The 20194-nt window shown below is 38.4% G+C and overlaps 3 protein-coding genes across 4 annotated transcripts in view; 2 read left to right on the forward strand and 1 right to left on the reverse strand.

The window, feature by feature from the left end:
• The window catches only part of LOC134648612 (nuclear receptor-binding protein homolog), a 48923-nt gene extending 47292 nt beyond the window's left edge, over positions 1 to 1631 (reverse strand). Inside the window, exon 1 of one of the 2 annotated variants that reach the window (XM_063503096.1) lies at positions 1121 to 1631. In XM_063503096.1, coding sequence (XP_063359166.1) covers positions 1121 to 1246 — 126 coding nt within the window. In that variant the 5' untranslated portion in view covers positions 1247 to 1631. The remainder of the gene's footprint in view (positions 1 to 1120) is intronic. The other variant, XM_063503097.1, reaches the window with a different exon arrangement.
• The window catches only part of LOC134648615 (somatostatin receptor type 2), a 358966-nt gene that overhangs the window by 26456 nt on the left and 312316 nt on the right, over positions 1 to 20194 (forward strand). The window lies entirely within an intron of this gene.
• Positions 12874 to 13590, forward strand: LOC134649107 (3-oxoacyl-[acyl-carrier-protein] reductase-like). The gene has a single exon (XM_063503823.1). The coding sequence runs from the start codon at positions 12874 to 12876 to the stop codon at positions 13588 to 13590; it is 717 nt and encodes a 238-aa protein (XP_063359893.1).

A 20194-nucleotide genomic window follows, 5' to 3' on the forward strand; every position in this document is an offset into this window, starting at 1 on the left:
TATTTTGTGTTTGTGCTCATGAATAAAATTATTTCTATTTTATTCCATTCTAAAAGTAAATGTTAGCACCTGTATAAACATTTTCCTTTAGAAACAAACATACCACTAGCAGCCTGGGCCGTGAGGTGTTGATAATGGATAGACAAATTAATTACTTAGTGGAACTCAGACTAGTAAACAAATTAACTGCCAGTAATTATCCGTTACAGGTTTTCTAGTGGCTTTATCGGAGTAACTAATTGCCATTTTACCTGTTTTTATGTTCTTTTATCCAATCTAGACATGCGACAGAATGTCAAGCCAAGTTCAAAAGAAGAAAACTGGCGACTCTACTTCTTAATTTTTTGATCAGTTTTTGGTGGGATATTTATTTGGTGGTAGCTTCGTCTACCTTTTCTTTCTGGGTTGATGATAGGGTTGCCAACCGTACTATATAATATAGTATTGTACTATATTTTGGCTCTCTGTACTATATATTTTTGGACAAATATATAGTACGCTAAAATACTATATTTCCGATTAAACTTATATTACACTTATGTTTAGTATTTTATCTAAAAGTACTATATTTTTTTGCAATGTACTATATTTTTGATGCCTTATTCTGGAAAAAACTACATTCCACCAAAAAAATGTTGGCAACCCTAGTTGATGATGATGATAAAGTATAGATAAAAACTATCCTATGTCCATTCCCGGGGCTCAAATGATCTCCATACCAAATTTAGTGTGAGAGGTAATATTTTATTGTAATTGTTTTAGAAAAGATATCAACATAATTTGATTTTTACATAAGATATTGTCTTTCTTCTACTAATCTGTAATTATATTTTCAACATAAAGTCTTTTCAGTACTTTGTAAAACATTTACTAATACATGCAAGATACAGATAGGTATCTCTCAGTAATAAATGTAAGATAAATATTATGACAGCCAAAATAAACTAAATCATCAATAGATAATCCTTCTTTGTTTATTGTTGATAAAACTCGATCAATTGCGCGTTGCGACCGAAATACAGGGCCGACCTTGCAGATCAGCTGACTAACTAAATAATTCCTATTTTTTAGCTCAAAGTTACCCAAAAAATAGAGTAAAAGTTACAGCAAAGGCGCTTACCTCTTCCCGACGCTTCAGCCATCTCCCACAAGGACTCTCCTCCAAGATTTCACTCTCATCTTCGGAGTCCTCTCCGCTTTCCCGAGGAGACTTACGCTCCTTCTCCAAACTCCTCCCACCCGACATAACACCGATTCAGCAACACCACAACGCTAACAAAACCACAACACAGTTAACTTATACCACAAACGAGTTTTCAACACGAAAACACTAGATATATTTTCAAAATACACCTTTTCTTGTAACCATATTATCCAAGGTTGCGTATCGAGACGTCACTGATTCATTGGAAACCATTATTTGGAGCACGGCACTAGCGAGAAACGTTCCGTCGCATGGATAATGAAGATAGAATATGTGTCTACAACTAGCGACAGCGCGGAGCGAGACCACTGAGCTTGCTCATGATAATTGAAATAAATTCTTCACCGGCGTAGCTCCCGACGTATTTCTGTCCGACACAAATATAAAACCATCATGTCAAAGTTGTTTTTTTTTTTCAGCACTTCCATAGACTAAATCAGAGTTGCTAGCTGTTTTGCTACGGTTAAAAAATCGATACCATATATTGTGAAAACTAGTTAATTCTTGAAACATTTATAGAACATAGTTTTTATGTAACTGAAAACTTTGGCATTGTTATATATGTAAATTGGATTGAAATCCATGACAATTAATTAAACATAATTAATTTTTGTTTACAGCACCATCTATGTATATTCACTAACAACTGGATGTTCACATGAACTCCCAACAACACCAACAGCGCAGCCGTCTTCTCATCACAATCTGTTTCAGTAAGTTTCCAACAGATGGCGCTAAAATAAAAAATATTAGACATCATTTTGTTTGTATAAACCTGTTGAATAAGCGGCAAGATTTGTATTTCGTGACGTCTAATCTTGTAAAAGAGCCTCTATAAAATTAGATCCTAAATAAACAATCGCAAATGTTACCTGAGGTTAGCCGTTTAACTACAAAATACTTCTTTGAGCGGAGACAATGAAATACCGACCAATATTTATTTTGTCCTTAAGCTCTATTCTCAGGCCCATTAAACAATGGAAAAGGTTCACAAACCCATAAAATTACATCCCTTCCCGCTTATCACCGAAGCTCAGTATAATGTGCGTCCGTCTGTTCGCCATTAAAACTGGAACTACAATTGCCAGCAGTTAGTTTCAGGTTCTTCACGTTTATGAAAGACTGATAAATAATAAAAACTGTGTACTTCATCATAGAGAAATATAGTAAGACAAGAGTGCTCACTCCATACATCAGTTCAGACTATTAATTTCAGTGTCTACATCTAGCATCGAGTAGCGGATCTATCATTACTGCTACTTGACAATAGATGTAGCACCGATCGGAAAGTCTTATCTCAACAGCATAAGACTTTCCGGTCGGTGCTACATCTATTGTCAAGTAGCAGTACTAATAGTTCCGCTACTCGATGCTAGATGCTAATAGTCTTTTTGGTACTAAAACTGATGTATGGAGTGAGCACTCTATGTATTTTTTTCTCTATGACTTCATACAATGTTCCTTATCATTTTTGTAGTTGGCGCCATAGGCTGACCCAGGAACCCCATAACCCTGACCTTTTGAATTACTTTCATAGATGGTTTAGTTAGTCACGGGTCACGAGAGTAATAGGGTATTTTCCTACTAGTAAAATCAGTTACTTTTTTAGAACTGTCAATTTGCTAATATGGAATTTATATGAAACATTGCATCGTGACGTCATTGCACCTACTTTTTAGGGTTCCGTAGCCAAATGGCAAAAAACGGAACCCTTATAGATTCGTCATGTCTGTCTGTCTGTCTGTCCGTCTGTCCGTCTGTCCGTCTGTCTGTCCGTCCGTATGTCACAGCCACTTTTCTCCGAAACTATAAGAACTATACTGTTGAAACTTGGTAAGTAGATGTATTCTGTGAACCGCATTAAGATTTTCACACAAAAATAGAAAAAAAACAATAAATTTTTGGGGTTCCCCATACTTCGAACTGAAACTCAAAACTTTTTTTTTTCATCAAACCCATACGTGTGGGGTATCTATGGATAGGTCTTCAAAAATGATATTGAGGTTTCTAATATCATTTTTTTCTAAACTGAATAGTTTGCGCGAGAGACACTTCCAAAGTGGTAAAATGTGTGTCCCCCCCCCTGTAACTTCTAAAATAAGAGAATGATAAAACTAAAAAAAATATATGATGTACATTACCATGTAAACTTCCACCGAAAATTGGTTTGAACGAAATCTAGTAAGTAGTTTTTTTTTATACGTCATAAATCGCCTAAATACGGAACCCTTCATGGGCGAGTCCGACTCGCACTTGGCCGCTTTTTATATTTCTATCCGATTTATTAAATAGAACTTGTGTTTTTAAATAACTCCTATTTGTGTTTTTCTAATAATTATCTGGTGCTTTATTTCATGCATGGTGTAAAATAATTTATAAAATTTTAAATACAGTATAATACCCTATTATTTTTAAAAGTTGAATTTCTGAGTAGCGCCATCTACGATAATGGCGAATAACTTGATAACTTCGCAAGTTTAAATGGAGATTGACATTTTAATATTTACCCGTCTTTGCATTTACGTTCACAAGGGAGGCTTCAGGCCATTTTGGAAGGTAATGTGTGGGGATAGACACTATAAAGTACAGGTCTATGTCGCAAAGTTATTTTTGCCGGTGGGGAAAGTTGGAACTACATTAATTGTAGTCAGTTTGGGTTGAAGTTGCGACGGTAACGCCTTTTTGTGCAGCAACGTTAAGTTTGTAAAGAGAGTTTTTACTCATTTGCGCGTTGTGTGAGTTATGTTTTTTATGCTTAGGTAGGTATATCTCAAATAGCTTGGCGGCGACAGCTGTCATCTCCATACAATTTATACAATTTAATTGTATTGTACTTATATTATATAATATACCCAAGCTCATTAGGTAGGTATACAGTATATTAGAACAAATTAAATTATTTTCAGAAAATATTGATCCAGTTCTGAGATGATCCAGTTAGAAAGGTCGAACCATACTGTTCTTTAGAGGTGGCCAGGGGGCGCCATATAAGCCTTCAGTAAGAAGTGCATATACTTGGAAAAATTCGACCTATGCCGCTGTGGCCCGGTGGCCGAATGGCTCAGGCACCTGCCGCGATAGCAGAGGACGCTGGTTCGATTCCAGCCTGGGGCACTGGAGGCCTTGGTCAATTTTTCTTAGTATATGACATTTATTCAAAGGTATACAGTATATTTATCAGTGTATAAGGCACGCCCACAGACCGATGCGATGTGTACCTAATTTCATGTCATTATTGAACACTACAGAACACGCTTCTAATTGTGAAGGTTTTATAGTGCGTGTTCAGATTTCAGATATTTTTGAGCGCCTCGGTCGCTTCGATATATCTGATGGCGATTGTACCTACTTGTAAATATAAATACTTACTCAAGCAAAAAAATGTAAATGTATGTAATTATGTAAATATCTTGTTCTTCGCAGCTTTCAGGTTTGCATAATTAGTTCCTAATTTGACTCTTATAAACATCAAGGATTAACATTTATGGTCTGCTATTAGTTGTTGATGGGTTCTATAGTTATTTGTACAACAAGTGATCAAAGTTTGATATTTCTTCGAGTGCTTATTTTGAGTCACGTGCAAGCGAAAGATTCTATAATAGATTCACGAGCGTAGCGAGTGAATTTAATTTAGAATCTTGAGCGTAGTAAGGGACTCAAAAGCGCACGAGATGTAAATAACTTTGATCTCGTGTAGTACACAACATTTTTCACCTAAGCAGTGAGAACATACCTATTAGACAACTTGAAAAATGTAATCCTTCTTCATCACTCATGTTTACTTAAGATATACAAACAATTAAGTTTAATTACCGCAATGGAACACAAAAACAAAACGTAATAATAAATTCCAGTAAAATAATATAGAAATAACAAATATTAACTGACACATCAATCGACAACTTTTTTTGTAAAAAAAATCTTTGTAATCTTTCTTTGTATCTACGGTCCGAATTGCGGATACGTACTATTTGTCAACTATGGTAGAAATTCTTAAAAGTAAAATAATTAATTTTGCGTGATGATCGTGATATTTTTTAAGTTCATTATTTTAATTGTACAATAAAATACCTAAAATATAGCATTTTATCAGTTTTTATCAAATCTTAAACTTTATTTTTATTAATTAATTATTAAGAATTCATACTCGTACGTGGTTTGGAACGATGCGGTCTGAAGTTTTTCGGGGGTCTATTATAAACCGTGAATATACCGTTGAATGTCGTTTTAACTTTTTTTTGTCTGTTTCTTTTTGCTAACAGTGTGAAAGGGACAGAGATAATAGAACCCAAGTATTTCGAACTTTTATTAGACCTCGCATGTTGAAATGACATTTGACTATAAAGGTCACTTGAATGTCATTTTGTCTCACTCAGTGAGAAAAATCGCATTTTGCTCACTGTTTTTAAGAATCAAAGTACCCTTGTTCGAGCTGCTGAGGTGAAAAGTAAATTTCTTGAACTTTGTAGCATTAAGAAAATAAATAATAAAATTCTGAGTATATATCTAGGTTCGTTTTCTATGAAATTATGCTTATTGATGTTTGAGTTTTATTCTAACATTCTATTATAATGTAGGTACCAACGAGCCTTGACTAAGTCGATAGATAGGTAGGTTTAATGTATATTTAGATTTTTAAAAAGGCGAAGGGAAATATTATTATACTCGGTCAACCAGATCATGACAGTAGAAAAAGGCGGCAAATTTGAAAAATGTAGGCGCGAAGGGATATCGTCCCATAGAAAATTTGAATTTCGCGCCTTTTTAGGGTTCCGTAGCCAAATGGCAAAAAACGGAACCCTTATAGATTCGTCATGTCTGTCTGTCTGTCTGTCCGTCTGTCCGTCTGTCCGTCTGTCCGTCTGTCCGTCTGTCCGTCTGTCCGTCTGTCTGTCCGTCCGTATGTCACAGCCACTTTTCTCCGAAACTATAAGAACTATACTGTTGAAACTTGGTAAGTAGATGTATTCTGTAAACCGCATTAAGATTTTCACACAAAAATAGAAAAAAAACAATAAATTTTTGGGGTTCCCCATACTTCGAACTGAAACTCAAAATTTTTTTTTTCATCAAACCCATACGTGTGGGATATCTATGGATAGGTCTTCAAAAATGATATTGAGGTTTCTAATATCATTTTTTTCTAAACTGAATAGTTTGCGCGAGAGACACTTCCAAAATGGTAAAATGTGTCCCCCCCCCCCCTGTAACTTCTAAAATAAGAGAATGATAAAACTAAAAAAAATATATGATGTACATTACCATGTAAACTTCCACCGAAAATTGGTTTGAACGAGATCTAGTAAGTAGGTTTTTTTTATACGTCATAAATCGCCTAAATACGGAACCCTTCATGGGCGAGTCCGACTCGCACTTGGCCGCTTTTTTACTGACAAGATTTGGTTGACCAGCTATAAAATTTCAACTGTCTATTAGATATCACGGTTCATGAGTTTTTTTTTGTTATAGCGGCAACAGAAATACATCATCTGTGAAAATTTCAACTGTGACAGACAGACGGACAGACGGACAGTCAAGTGGAGTCGTACCTAGTAATAATAGGGTCCCGTTTTAGTAATAGGGACGCGTTTTATACACTTTGGGTACGGAACTCTAATTAAAAACGAAAAGTAAAACCTCATTTTTAAGACCGGTGTCTCTAATAATAAAACATAACGAACAGAGCGTGTGAAAAATCTACTATACTAGGTATATAGACTAGTTAAAGGGGCCAAAAAATAAGAGTAAACTTTAGCATAATAGGTAAACGATGTTGATTAGAGTTCTTTTGTGAGTTTTTCGCGTCCTATTCTCCTAGTTCCTTTTGATCATTACAGTCTTGCATGCGAGTTTATTATGTATTCTTTTGATACATTTTTGATGATTCCTACATCAGTGATTGGCACGAAGCAGCTTTTGAAAGTTTTGAAGCTACTGATGTGTTGTTGTAAATTTCCACTGGGAAAAATATATGACTCTTCTCATATTTTTGTATACAGCCATATAAGTAAATACCGTAAAATGGGGTGAGTAGGCTTCGCGGGGACAGTTGGGTTATGAATGGGGAGAGAAGGTTTGAAAGGGGGGTGAGATGGTTTTTTAAGGCTACTGCCACAAAAACAATGCATTCCAATTTAAATTGGAGCTATAGTAATACTCATAATAAAAAAAAATCGATCCAACAATCTTCCAAAATCACCTGAAACCTCCACAAAGATAAACACAGAAACAACTTTATAATTTAGTACTTGACTTTATTCCAACTTCAATTAATACAATTTATTCTAAACTCAAATTCAGTTTAGGTGTTTACAGTTTCAATCGACGGTGACGACTGACCACTCCGGGTAGGAAGGCCCCGTTTTATACCTGATACTGGCAATGTTACTGTACCCGCAAAATTTATTAAAATGAAAACAATCAGAAATTATTACTTAAGATGTGGGTAGTCTGCCGTGGTTGTTACACACGTTTGTATGAAAACCCAACTCACCCCAAATACGAGTGACTACGGGGTGAGGTGAGTTTTCCTGTTTATCGTCAAAGTTATGAAATGGAACTACCCAAAATAAAATAAAAACGAAAATACAAACTTCCGGAACACTTATTATATACACCATTCAGTTTGCATATGTAAAAATAAAATGTTATCGAAGTTTGAATGTCAGTTTTGCACCTACTCACCCCATTTTACGGTAGTTCATTTCCAAAATTAAAGTTTCCTTTGTATCCTGTGAAATTTCTGGCTCGATAGCTTTTCCAACTTTTTCGGAAACTTCCCGTAGGTACTTAATCAAAGATTATATAACTCTATTCTCTTTGCCGTAACTTACAACTCACTTACCTACTTGGGTATTTTACATGCAAATTCATATTAATTATTATTATTATTATTTAACATTTTAAATCAGACAACAAGGCCCATATTACAAATACCTTACAGACTAACATATATATGCATTTTATATAAACTTAAAAAAAAACTAAACACTATTTAGGCGACAAAACGGCGTGGCTCCGTTGAATCGTCTGGTCTTGTGTCGGATTCGACAGTTTGCCCCGGAACCTCCGAAACACGACACCCTTCGGCCAGAAGTCGGCGCACTCGATGGTCCCCTGCAGCGGTCGCGGCACGCGCACCACAAACGAGTTGAAGTGCACGTAGTGGCGCGATCGAAGCTGGAACACCCTCAGCGTATAGCCGGTCTTCTGGTGTACATACTCCACCACTTCAGCAGCCGTGGCGGTGTAATGCAGGCGCGACACATACAGCGCCTTACTCGGTGTAGCAACCCGCAAGCCAGAATGAACTAGTTCGGCGGTACCGCACCGAGTCTTACGAGGCGCTGAGCGCGCTTTCTTCTTTCTTGACACCAGAGTGAACTCCTCCTCATCCACACTGGCACCAGGGAGCTTCTCTTTGGGAGCCGCTCGCTCTTCAGGTACCTTCAAAGGTACACTAACCCGGTTCGATGCGACTTTCGGACCGGCGACGACATCCGCGTACACACGATGACGTGATTTGGAGGAGGCGGGGGGAGGGCGCGCGCGCGGGAGGATCGCGGGCGGCGACACGGCTGATGCGACACTTTTCACAGTGTCAGCAACATGCAAACTGACCGACTCAGAAAACGAAAAACTAGAGAGAGAATTATAAAACGATTTCGTAAGTAACTCAGAGGAAGTATTTTTAGGACACGTCAGCAATGAAATTGCGCTTATATTGAACAGAATAAATAAATAAAATCATTTATTTCAGGTCTTAAAAACCCATATTACATTTACAAAAAAAAAACACTGCTAAAAAATTAAAAATAAAAATACATTAACAAACTAGGTACCTATATATACGCTACAAGCATATATTAAACAGGCAACTCTATTTATCCACCAAATAATACTGAGGAAAAAAATCGGCATCAGAATGAAAATAGGTCCATAACGGACATAAGCGAATATAACCAGCACTCGTATTTCTTAATTTTGGCAACCAGAGCCAGGAACGGCTTTTATGGTCCTTATATTAACGCCCTTAACGCCCCTAATGGGTGCCAGGATTAAATATTACACTCAGCGTCCAATATCATATCATATGCGACATATGGGATATTATTATTTTTTATTTAGGGGTTTGGACCCGACGTTGCGATGGATGTGTGGCGTTACGCGACTAGATCGCATACGTAACGAACACATACGTGGCAGCCTCGGAATCCGTGACGTAGCGGATAAGCTGCAAGAAAGTCGCCTCCGATGGTACGGCCATATACCGTAGACCGGGAATATTGCCGTAGACCGGTGGACTACGTCGGAAATAGATGCCTCAACCTCACTGTCCGAGGACCTAGATCACGCGGCCGCAGTAGGCCTAAGAAGCGCTGGCTGGACGTCGTGATAACGGACATGGAAGAGAACAATCTCACACCTGAGGATGCCGAAGACCGGGGATGTGGAGAAGACTGAGCAGGAAAGCGGACCCTGGCGCTTGGCCGGGAAAAGGCCTAGGTTGAAGAAGAAGGGGTTTGGACCCGAGTCGTTCTTTAGGACGTAGTTTAAGGACATACCCGGGTCCAAACCCCTAAATGAAAATAAATAATATCCTGTAGGTATGAGCACTGTAAAGGTGACAATCCATTTAATTTTATGACTGCAGATGCACTATTGTTGCGACGTTACCGGATATAGGTACGTTAAAATCACATTTTAATATGGAAATTAACGGTAACATCGAGGCGTTCAGGCCGCTGCAGTAGTGTCGGAGCAGTAGTGTAGCTGCGGGCGGAAATGGAATGTTACCTTTAATTTCTTCTAGCTTTGTGTGGTAGGGTACATAGCGGATGTCATTCCAGATCTAGAGCAGAACCCAATGGGGTTGGCCGGTCGAAGTATTTAGCAGATGGCGCCTAGAATTGTGTAAAATTTTTGTTTGTTTAATTCCCTGGATGCCAGGCCTTTAAGCCAAATCTCTTAGAAAAAGGGGCAAGCTATAATGGCGCCATCTATGCAAACCTTTGACAGTTGCCAACCCCATTGGGGAAGTACCTTAACTCTTAAGTTATGCATTTATAGCGTCTTTTGCGCACTAATACATGAAAATGACATTTTAAACTTAGAATAAGCCCCAGTAGAATATATATTTACATATATGTACATATGTACATATACATATTGAAAAGTTTGAGTATGTATTATGAGTATCTTAAATAATTTTCTCGCTACAAAACACTAAAAACAAGCTTAATTGAAAAAAGGCCTCGTGAAATCAATCGCACAGGCGAAGGGCAGTAAATAACGGGAATTAGGGTCAGTGGTGGGGCGTAGTGTTGCCCCGTACCCGGGAATATTGCCTAAGACGAAAACATGGCCATTATTGCTTAAGATGAAAACAATGCCAATGTCACCGAAGTTTTCGAAATTGAAATAAATTGCCCAAAACTATTGGCTAAAGTCAGAGCAGATTTACCAAAGCACAAAGCAACAGTCCAGTGTGGCTACCACCAGTTTGGCACTGACATAAACGCTAGCGGGAACGTAACTTACTTTCTATGCATCTCGCTCGTACTTACATATTAGTGTGAGCGAGATGTATAGAAAGTTAATTACGTAGACGTTGGCGTATATGTCAGTGTTGGCACTGTCGGTGACTCATGGTACGGGTACAGGTGAAGGCCTCTTGCAAAGTTTGCCGTTATATAAGTTTGCCTATAATATAACAATTCCCAAAAAAATATGTAGTGAACAACTTTAAGAGAGGCAATATTGGTGCATCACTAGTGGCGACCTCTATGATGTTATTGCTCTGTTTACCTCGGGGCTACCATATATATCCATCCATGTTTAACTAGGTTTCGCTGTTCCGTGCCTAGAGTCCACTACGGATAAAGTATTATGTACAGTTTCATTTTTAAATACAGATAAGTAGGTATGGTACTAGAGAACCAGTATTTTGCGCCATAAGATGTTGTCGTTTTGACAACAAATCATAGATAGACGCGGTGCGTGAATCTCGCGACCTAAACGCGTAAGCGCCACAAATATCCAACGCTTACGAAGTTTTGGTCGAATTGTACATGGGTAAGGACCTGTAATTACTAGACTTATATCGACCGGGATATGAACCGTGATTACCTTTTTTCGTTTTCAAGCTCCCGATATTTCGACGCAGTTACATGCATCTTGTTCATGGGTATAAGTCTAGTGAAACTAACCGTGAATCATTCAAAACTGAGTTGTAATAACCTGTAATTAGTCTAAAGTTAATTGATTCCATTCTTGTGGCTCGATCCCTGTCTATATTCTACCCTTATAATTGTAGAGGCCGTGCAGATCAGGATCTCGACGACTCAAATAAAAAGCTTCGATTTAAAGCAAACTGATGTAATCTTCCAAAGATACTGGTTACAAAGGGTTCTTGCCAAAACGGTTAAATGTAGAAGTGGTGTAGTTATTGTATGAAGGCTGATGAGAGAGTGATTTGCAATATTAGATCAGTACAAAAGGTGGTGTAAATTTAGGTGCCTCTAAAATTGGCCGCGATACAAAGTATGTGGAGCGCCCCTATTGGTGCTTAAGAAAAAGCTTCCGAATACTAGCCGAGCCCGACGGCCGCGTTTAGCTACTGCATTAGGAATATAGGTATTGAGAAAACGGGGAAATGAAGGACGATGAACTGGCTCGATAACATCAAAAAGTGGACAAACATCAAAGACGCGGCCACGCTAACAAGACTGGTCAAGAATAGAAAAGACTTTGCAAAGGCCACTGACGCCCGCTAGGGCAAGGCAGCAGAATAAAAACATAGAACGTTTCTTTAGGGAGGTTTTTGTGGCGATTTCTGGAAAAGGTTCGGTAAAAGCTTAATTTCTTTTCCGACAGTTTTTTTAAATTGACCTGTCCGATACAGGTAACGGTGCAAATATTAGCTTTCTGAACGGCGAACTTAACTGGCTTGCTGAAAACTTGCAAATGAAACGGGGTATTTGCTTGCAGAGCTTATTTTATTATAAAGAAGTTTGGTTTATCGATTTATGTCCCAAATTTAAAAGTCCCAGCCGAGTATTTGAAAAAACCAAATAACGGTCATAATATAACGGTTGCTTAAAAATATGAATAGCAATCTAGAAGCCTTTCTCTAGTAACTTCATTGATTCGAAACCTGATTAAACAACCTTTGATAGAAAAAAAAACGCATAAGCAGAAATTGGTGACCATTAATTAAGCACAAATGAAAAGTGCTTTTAAATAAAATGCGTAATGCTGTTTTTCATCGCACTCATCGATAATTAGTGTTCCGCACAAAACTTTGTTCGCGGCACACTTATTTTGTTAAAAATTCAAACTTGACAAACCTTCAAATTCCGTTACTGTAGGTACATAATAAATAATAATAAATAAATAAGTAACATCTTATCAACAGCAAAAGACATATAAAAAAGTATTGACTTCACATCACGTGACGTCGTCTTAGCCTTGAAATTACTGATAGCGACTGCATGCTCTTATCAAAATTATGCAATAAGATAAGACATATAATTATATAACACGTGTTGCGATGAAAAAACCGCAGTCATAATAAACAACAACAAACAACAACAACACAAGTAAAACAAGTGAGTCTAAACCGTAAAATTATTCAATGCAGTCAGAATCTTTTGGAAAGCAAGCGTTAAATGAGTTTCACCGGCAAAGTGGCTATCGTGACTGGAGCTGCCACAGCCAAAGCATTAGCCAGGGAAGGCGCCAAGGTGGTCCTGCTGGATATAAACGAAGACAATCTCCAAGACGTTGCAAATGACCGCGAACACGGGTACAAACCTCTCATCATCACAGCAGACGTTACTAAAGACGAAGATATCAAAAATATCCTTAAAGAAACCCTCGATAACTTCAATCACTTAGATATACTGATGAATAACGCAGGTATTGGCAAAAAATCAACCATATTCGATGAAAACCTTATGGACAATTTTGACCACGTTATTATGAACACGAATCTGTGCTCCATGGTATATTTGACGCACCTCGCCGCTCCTTACCTGATCAAGACTAAAGGAAACATCGTTAATACTTCGAGCATCTGTTCTTTACGAACCATTGAAGGTAAAGACCTGTTGGGATATTCAGTTTCAAAAGCAGGCGTAGATCACTTTACTCGCTGCGTAGCTTTAGATCTAGCTCCTCACGGTGTCAGTGTGAATGCTGTGAACCCTGGACCTACGAAGACGAATATAATTAAAAACAGAGAAGCGTGGATTAGATGTACTGCGTTCAAAATATTGTCGGAGCCTGAAGAGATAGCAGGTCTAATTCTATTCCTGGCCAGTGATAAGGCTAGGAGCGTTACTGGATCGACGTATGTTTGTGATAACGGGGCGCTCTTGACATAAATCATCATCGAAAGACCATTGCTGGGGGTGTTCTTTAAAGATCGAATGAAGAGATAGCTTAGAGTTCTTGTTACGACACTTTCCTCTTTAAAATAAATGACGTTATGTTTTAAATTATATAAATCTTCTTGTACTTTGACCGACTTACAAACCAAATTTGACGATCTGACTCCCAATATCAAACCAGTAGACAAGTATTCTCTTTGCCTCCTGGGTTCTCCTATATTCGAAAAATCTTTTCCCGATTATATTTCTAACGCTATAACTAAATTCAAAAGTCACACGAATCACTTACTCGAAATTAGTCCTCATTATGCTCTTGTGATTCTCAAATTCTGCCTTTTTGTCCCTAAATTTACATATGTGCTCCGCTGTTGTCCTTTTTGGAAACATCAAAATTGATTGTCGCCTATAGATGATTTGATCAAAATTAGTTTAGAGACGATTCTAAACATTCAGCTAAGTGAGCCTTCCTGGTCTCAAGCGTCCCTCCCTATTCGGTTTGGAGGTTTAGGAATTCGCAAAATTTCCAGTGTGGCTTCCCCAGCCTTTTTGGCGTCCACTCATAGCACGTCTGGTCTCACAGGAAATATCTTAAGGGCTTTGCCCACAAACTGTGAGATTGCGGGCTTTGAGGACGCCAAAAATGCTTTTAAAATTGCTTGCCCAGGCAAACAATTTCCAGACAACTCAAATTCACAAAGGAGTTGGGATAATGTTTACTGTGATTTACCTTACAATACTCTGCTAAACAACTGTACAGGTCCAGATCGCGCGAGGCTTTTGGCGGTCGGAACCCGGGAAGCCGGTTACTGGCTACATGCCCATCCTTCGCCCAATACTGGTACTTTCTTGGATGTAAAATACTTCTATTTTATGAATAAAAGTTTGATTGATTGATTGATCCGGCCTCCCTTAGACTGGCGACCGGTTTGCGACTTGGGGTTTCGGTGTGTACGCCACACATATGCTCTTGTGGCACGGACGTGGACCGACTGGGACACCATGGATTATCTTGTCAAAAAAGTACAGGCCGTTTTTCGAGACATGCGTCGCTTAATGACATAATCCGTCGGTCTCTTGCCACCATCAATGTGCCTGCTCTTCTTGAGCCGACTGGCATTTTCAGAGACGATGGCAAGAGGCCCGATGGGGTGTCCTTAGTTCCTTGGAGCTTGGGACGGATGTTAGTGTGGGATACTATCATACTACCTGCGTAGACACACTGAAGGCCTACCGCGAACCACGTTCGACGTGTTACCTCCCTGTCACACTTACGTACGAATTTACAAGTGTGACAGAGAGGCAACACGTCGAACGTGGTTCGCGGTAGGCGCTCTGGCACCGTCCCACCTCCAACGGACTAATGTAAAAGCGGGCGGGGCGGCGGAAAGCGCCGAAATTTTAAAACGTAACAAATATAAAAGCCTCGGTAGGGAGTACCATTTTGTACCATTTGAAGTTGAAACTCTAGGTCCATGGGGTCCCAGCGCGCATAAGTTGTTCGCAGAAATCGCGAAGCGTCTGGTTGACGTAACTGGGGACCGAAGAGCTGGCGGCTACCTCGCAAAACGTATCAGCATTGCGATACAGCGAGGAAATGTCGCCAGCATCCTTGGTACAATGCCTCAAGGGCCTATTTTAAATATTAGATTTAAGCTAGTTTTTAATTTCAGTTAGTAATACTCTGTATATATCTTGTTTGTAAATAAATGGCAAACTTATTTGTTGCTTGGTTTACAAAAAAAATACCAAGTTAAGGGTCCCGTTTAAACTGTAAAAACTGTAGAATTAACTGCAAGTAATGTGAAATTAAGTTGAAATTTTGGAAGTCCGAATGCCACGTAGGGATTCTCATACAAATTGATTAACTGTGCACCGCCCGCCGACATTAAGCCAAATGTTTTCCCTTCGTGGTTTAGGCGCGGAGGGTAAAAGGGTGTAGATTAGGAAAGTACATTTAAACGTGGTCGATTTAGCCGTTTCCATTTTCCATCGTGTAAAAGCCAGAATTTTCGGAAGAATTTTGAATTGCTGTAGGAAATGTCGATTGTCTATTTAGAAAATTAATAAATAATAATAATAGGATAATAGGATATTTCTCCGGTTTTACGCCATAAATCGTCTGCATGATTTAGAAAATTGATAATTGATCTTTCTTACAGGATATCAATTTGATCTATACACTTATCTAATCTAATGCCTTTAAACGAGCAATTCTTGTATATTTATTTATATATATATCTCTCTCTCGATCTCGGAAACGGCTCCAACGATTTCGATGAAATTTGCTATATGAGGGTTTTGGGGGGCGAAAAATCGATCTAGGTCTTTCTGGTATAACGCGCATTTTCGAGTTTGTATATGTTTTCCGAGCAAAGCTCTGTCTCCCACCAGATGACCTATTATGTATGTGCGAGCGAAACACCTAAGAGATGTTACAGGATGGTAGATTTCGGAACTAGGTAGGTTGAACCAAACTAGTAGGTATCTTGTTCTGTCAAAGAAAAGAAAATCAAATCAAAATGTGGTATGCATACACAGTTATACTGCTTTTAAACTTTGAGTAGTAGTAGTGTGAGCACCTGGCCCGCTGCTGCTGACAGTACATAGTCACAACGGCTACCCGTTTCGGGCATACAATATTATTATTATTTGTCTGTCTTTCCATATCATGGGACCATGGGGTCCCGGACCTTTGGGAGGCGTACGTGGGGCTGAAGCCAACAGCGCAGAGGCCCTTTAAGACAATTTAATCTAAAAGCAAGGGACACCCAAGACTCAGGAACAAATATCTGTGTTAATCACACAAATAAATGCCCTTACCAGGATTCGAACCCAGGACCGTGGATTAACAGGCAGGGTCCTGGGTCTAATCACAATAAAATTTTAAATCTGTCATGGTGTCGATGTTGATACCTATATGTTCCGATCTTTGGCGTTAATTTTTCTTTCGTTACATGTTTCAAGATTTTTAAGGTCGTGTAACGATATCAAATTTTTTACAAATTGTAAAATCGGAATACCTCTCCAGGTCAGAACCATCAAAAAGATCTAATATGGCTTAATTCTGTTTTAAGTTCGGTAATATGCCCAATGCCCAAGCCGGTGGCAAAGCAGCCTAATTACGAAATAAACAAACTGCCGTTAGGGTTTGGTGTAAATGGTTTAACTTTTATGATTTTCACACATTATTGTAACATTATTTTTAATTAATCGCTGTTAAATGTCCATATTTTAAATAAATGGGCCAAAATTGTTACAAAATGTCCATTACGGATGACTAATACTATTGGGTAGGTAGTCTATAGCTAACAAAATTATTTTATTATACTGTGTTTAAAATAAAATTTAATATAAAGTAATATCGCACTCGGTAAGTTTAAATGTACCTACTTAATACACATAAATTTGTGTGACAGAAAAATTATAACGGAATTCGAGGAACGGTATTTGCACATTCGATCGAACGTTAATCTGTTACACATAACGTTAATCTGTTACACATAACAGATTAACGTTCGATCGAATGTGCAAATACCGTTCCTCGAATTCCGTTATAATTTTTCTGTCACACAAATTTAAATAAATAAATTTAAATTTAATTTTTATTTTTTTAAATCTAATCTACACACATGTAGATTAGATTTAAAAAAATAATAAAAACTACACTAATTATAATAATACATTACGATACAATTGCGAAAAATAGAAAATTCGAAACGAGTGGCGTTAAATTAAAACACAACCGAAGGGAGTGTTTTAAATCGACAGTTGCGAATTACTTATTCGCACATCATATTGTATCGTACAACGTTTTACAGTACATATGGCCCTTTAAGTTTTCGGCATAGTTGCGTAATGTGCTAATTATAGCACTAGTGCGGTAAAGTAGCACCATATGTAGGTAAGTACTGTAAAATAGTTAAAAATACTTAATCTGTAAAATTCTTCGACCGGCCAACCCCATAAAACGGCCAGTTTCTAACGCCTATCCCCTGTCCAACTCTCTATACATACAGCTCTCATAAAGTACTTACACAAAAGTGCGTACAGTACCCATAACGACGCCATACAAATCCAAAAGATCACATCTCCTCACAATGTTCAGAGTAAAAGCTTCTAGTGCGTTAAACTTACGACTTTACTAGACTAGAATACAGAGCCGCTTACAATAACAAACGTATATAGGTACATTTAAAAATTCATTCAATTGTATGCTTTACTCTGTTGGAAGAAAGTCCAGATTCGAACTAATTTTCAAATGTTGTGCTTAGCTTTGCAGAATACGGGGACACAAGCGCGAACCGTATTTATATTTAGCGCTCTTTAAATAGGGTACAGTCAAAATATGTGTACAGTTTTCACCTTATTCCTTTGAAATAAGGTGCAATATTGCATACATATTTATGACTTTGGCAAGCGGTTGTTACCGTGACATACGTCGTTATGTATTCGTATGGTTGTAGGCAATGTAATTATTGCTTTAATGCCGAGTTACGAGTATGGCTGTAGACTTTAATGGTGTACGTGATTTGTATGGAGAAAACCTTAAAGAAAATATGAGGGTTCAAATATGCGATGAGACCATAAAGAAACGACGTATCACGTACCAACTTTCACACTCACGGTTACTTTCGGAAAACGATTCCGACGACGAAACGAAAAAGGTCCCTTTTTATAGTTTTTCGTAAATTTATAGCTTAGCTCTTAAACGGTGGCTCGTAGCAAAAGTTACGTATACTTAATTTGTTCTAAAATGTTTTTTTTTTTTAAGTTTTTTTTATGTAATCGCTTAACATCAGGCGATTCGTCTGCTCGATTACCCACTACATTTGACTACATTGTTGCGTCTAGTGCCTAGTTCGTAGTATTTAGATGAATCCAGGAGATCTAGACTGCTGAATAAAACGATAGCGGACTGTAAACACTATTTTTAATTACTGGTAGTTACAACGATGTTCTTATAATTTATAATTAATTTGGACGCGACGCGATATGTGTGCGTTCCGCGAGCCGTTATTTCGATTCTGCCCGTCCCCCCGCGGACCGGTCCGCGGGCCCGTCGCCGGCTAACCGGTCCGGTGATTTGACGGTGGACGTCATCGCTGTTGCTGTGGAGTCAATTTGATGCGGCGGCGGTATTGTTACCAACAACATCATTAAAAAAAAAATATGTTCACGCTACCCCAATGCGATTGTAAACATTACCAGGCGTGGCTCACTCCGCGATTTCGTCGCTTTGCTACAGGTAGCTAAAAGTACCGCCCCATCCCCCACATCATCCCAAGTATCCGTTCCGCCCCATTTTTGGGGAAAGCCATAAGCCGCGCGTGGCGCTGTCGCCACCTAGCGGCCATATCTGTGCTGATCGTAACAGACGCGTTTTGTTAGAGAGTGAGTCTTCTGTACTTAGTACTATTATTTATTCTGTGACATTACAAACTAGGTACCTACCTATGTGACGACCTACCTACCTACATTTGACGTTTTTCGCATCTGGGTACAGAATTCCCACGTTTAGGTACTTTTACCGAAGAAATCCTTGCAAATATATGAAAAGACAGTTCAAAGTGTTCAAACATCACATCCGGGAAACTCATTAGTGCCGGGTTTGAACCTCTAATTCTAGTGCTCCACATAATATATGTATTAGGAATATAAAATGCACATACAAAGCTAGTTCAAAGGGAATACGAAATCATGAGATGGAAAATTCTTGCTTTATTCCTCAATCGGTTAAAAAAACTTGCCATCCAGCCGCCAAGCCGGATCCAGATATTAAATATTGAAATTAACGCCATCTACCCGAGTGTAGGCCAAAGGTTATGGCGCCATTGCTCGAAAAGATTGCACCATACCTTTGGCCTACTTTCGGGTAGATGGCGTTAATTTCAATATTTAACAAATTAACACATATCAGTGAAATAATAAGGGTCGAAGTCAAATGGCGTTCTAACAGTTTTAATCTTTTGTCAAAAGATTGGCAATGAATTTACTGTGGCTACATAATTTATTTTGACAATCAGCCTCTATTTCAAATACTCTTTGATTACACGTTATTATACACTCGCCTGATAGGCCCGGCTGACGAGAATGAAAAAATCATAATATAGAATTTTTGTATGCAGGTCATATCTCTTATAGGAATGAAAATCCGTTGAAAATAAATTAATCTATGTTTTTTTCCTGAAACGAAAACCAAAATGACTTGATTTCGAACGCCTTTTGAATTTCATTCACGTATCAACGTATTTTTCGTCAACCTTTGAATGGATTCGTGACTCGAATTGCTAAGAACAATATAAATGACTTCCGCGTAGGTATTTAAAAGATTAGGTTTATGATATTATGACGTAGATGACGCCTGCTGACAAAAATACCTCAATAAGGCCCACTTGCACCGTCCCACTAACCCGGGGTTAATAAGAGCTTAAACCGTTAATCCAGTGTCAAATTGCACTGGGAACCATGGTAACTCCACGTTTAACCGGTTAACCCTGGTTTAGTGGAATGGTGCAAGTGGACCTAACTTTCTGAGTTAAGAAAGTTAGGCCCACCCATACCCATGGGGAGTTTTACCCATTTATCTGTAGGGCTACTA

Source organism: Cydia amplana, chromosome 6, assembly GCF_948474715.1.
Source record: "Cydia amplana chromosome 6, ilCydAmpl1.1, whole genome shotgun sequence".
Classification (NCBI taxonomy): Eukaryota; Metazoa; Arthropoda; class Insecta; order Lepidoptera; family Tortricidae; genus Cydia; species Cydia amplana.